This window comes from Urocampus carinirostris, chromosome 19 (assembly GCF_059441175.1).
Source record: "Urocampus carinirostris isolate Australia breed hairy pipefish chromosome 19, RoL_Ucar_1.0, whole genome shotgun sequence".
NCBI classification, from domain to species: Eukaryota; Metazoa; Chordata; class Actinopteri; order Syngnathiformes; family Syngnathidae; genus Urocampus; species Urocampus carinirostris.
Window position 1 is genome coordinate 18,458,438 of NC_142367.1, and position 2,463 is coordinate 18,460,900.

Below are 2,463 nucleotides of genomic sequence, written 5' to 3' on the forward strand. Positions count from 1 at the left end.
GTATTTCTGTAGTAGTATTTTTTGTAGAATTTCTTTGGTCGTTTTGTAATATTCCTGTAGTAGTATTTTTGTTTTATAGTATTACTGTAGTAGTGTTTCTGTAGTATTTCCATAGTAGTGTTTTTGTAGCATTTCTCTTCGGTAGTTTTGTAATATTTCTGAAGTAGTCATCTTGTTTTATAGTATTACTGTAGTAATATTTTTGTGGTGTTTCCGTAGTATTTCCATAGTAGCAATTTTGTAGTATATCTTTAGTAGTTTTGAGGTATTTTCAGAGTAGTATTTTTGTAGTATTTCTTTAGTAGTTTTGTAGTATTTCCGTAATAGTATTTCTTTGGTAGCTTTACATTATTTCTCTAGTACTATTTTTGTTTTAATAGGCTTACTGTAAAAGTGTTTCTCTACTATTTCTGTAGTAGTATTTTTGTTTTATAGTATTACTGTGTTAGTATTTTTGTGGTGTTTCCGTAGTATTTGATAGTAGCATTTTTGTAGTATTTCCCTAGTACTTTTGTAGTATTTCCATAGTAGTAATTTTGTTGTGTTTCCTTAGTAGTATTGTTGTAGTATTTCTTTCGTAGTTTTTATAGTATTTCCATAGTAGTATTTTCGTAGTATTTATTTAGTAGTTTTGTAGTATTTCCGGAGGAGTATTTTTTTTAGTATTTCTTTAGTAGTTTTGTAATATTTCTGTAGTAGTATTTTTGTTTTACAGTATCACTGTAGTAGTTTTTCTGTAGTATTTCTTTAGTAGTTTTGACGTATTTGCCTAGTAGTTTTTGGTGGCATTTTTTTAGTAATTTTGTAGTATTTCCGTAGTCGTTTTTTGTAGTATTTCTTTAGTAGTTATGCAATATTTCGTATATTTTAAATCTCATAGTCCTCAAAATACGGAGGGATTTCCGACTGTGCAGGGGTTTTCCCCATATAAGGAAAAACCATCCATGAGGTAAATATATTTGTTTATTCCGATTTGTTTCTACTTACAAATTGAAGTGTGTTTTGAACACGAAATCGTTTCTATGGAACGAAAATTCGCTTTTGTGTGTAAAAACGACAAATACTCTATATACTGATGGACATTAAATTAAAAAAAATAATACCGTCCCGCTAAAAATATGCTTAATCGCACAAATTAGTATGAATAAACGAGAGAAACACTTTAAAATGCATTACGAAGAATAAACCTTGGTATTGAGACCCACCTAGCGGCACTTAGAGATACTGCAGTCCCACCGTGAAACAACGATACTCGTATTTTATTTGTTTCTTCGTATTTTATTTGTTTTCTTTTTAAAAATCCTCCCAGTAACAAAAATACAGTATTTGATATTGATGTATATTTATTAAAAATAAATTAAAAGAAAAAAAGAGGAAAAACGGAAATTAAGACTACGTAAAAATGAGAAGGACTGCAGGAAAAACACCTAAACTTTGTTGTTTTAATAAATTTTTTAGATTATATAAACTAAAAAAACGATTTAGATTTTAAAAATAAATTCCCTTCACGATATTTTGGATTTCTATCCCTTACCTGATGGTTAGAGATGATAAAAAAGAACCATGTCGAAAAAGTCTTTCGGTTCAAGACGAGCAACGCGGTTGCCATGGCGACATGGAAATTACCACTCAGGCTGAATTCATATTCGTTTTTCAACAAGTTCGTCATTTGGATTCTTCTTCTTTTTTTCTCCCACGCAGGTGAACTCAATTTCACCTCCCTTGCATCCTGCGGCCTGATAAAGTCCTAGATCCAAACATAAAGGAAAACAAACTTCTTATTCGGTCCAATTTTGATTGTTCAGTCCGAAAAATCCATTCTCCCTTCCTGCCTTGCGTCCTGCCTGCGGTTTGAGTTCTGCTAAGAAATCAGATGACGGATTCCAGCCTCTCCCGGTCTGTCCCGAGTCAACCAATCAGAAAGCGGCCCCGTCCGCTAACCTTGTTGTCCTGGGAAACCTGATCCGGACGGAGGGAACCCATTAACTCGCGTTTTTTCCGTGCAAATAAAAAGTATTTTCATCAGTATACGCATTTTTAAAAGTACCGAAAAATAGACTGTAGTGTAGAGCAGTAGTCGGCAACCGCCGGGCCGGTACCAGTACCGTGGGTCCTTTGGTACCGAGCCGTACTGAAATAAATATTTTACTTATACCATAATTATTTTAAAAAACACGTTTTTCCCTCCCAAAAAACTTCAATGACTGTGCGATATACCGAAGTTTTACTCTAGTACTGTACATCACTGTAATTATACAATGATTGATCAGTTGACAAACCGTGGTGACCTCGTTTGCTCAGCATTGGGTGCGACGGGAATTGAACCCGGGTCGCGATGGTGAGTGCGTTGAATCCTAACCACTTAGATACTAGGATTGAGGAGAGGAATAGGCAATTTATTTCATCTCATTGTCACACTATTTTTACTCATACTGCCATGTTGTATAGGAGCGTTATGGGAAA

At 34.0% G+C, this 2,463-nt stretch overlaps 1 protein-coding gene across 1 annotated transcript in view; it reads right to left on the minus strand.

Annotated features, from left to right (window-relative positions):
- The window catches only part of glp2r (glucagon-like peptide 2 receptor), a 16,935-nt gene extending 15,326 nt beyond the window's left edge, over positions 1-1,609 (minus strand). The window contains exon 1 of the mRNA XM_088323709.1: positions 1,535-1,609. Within this exon, the coding sequence (XP_088179835.1) occupies positions 1,535-1,609 (75 nt within the window). The remainder of the gene's footprint in view (positions 1-1,534) is intronic.
- Between the last annotated feature and the right edge of the window lie 854 nt (positions 1,610-2,463).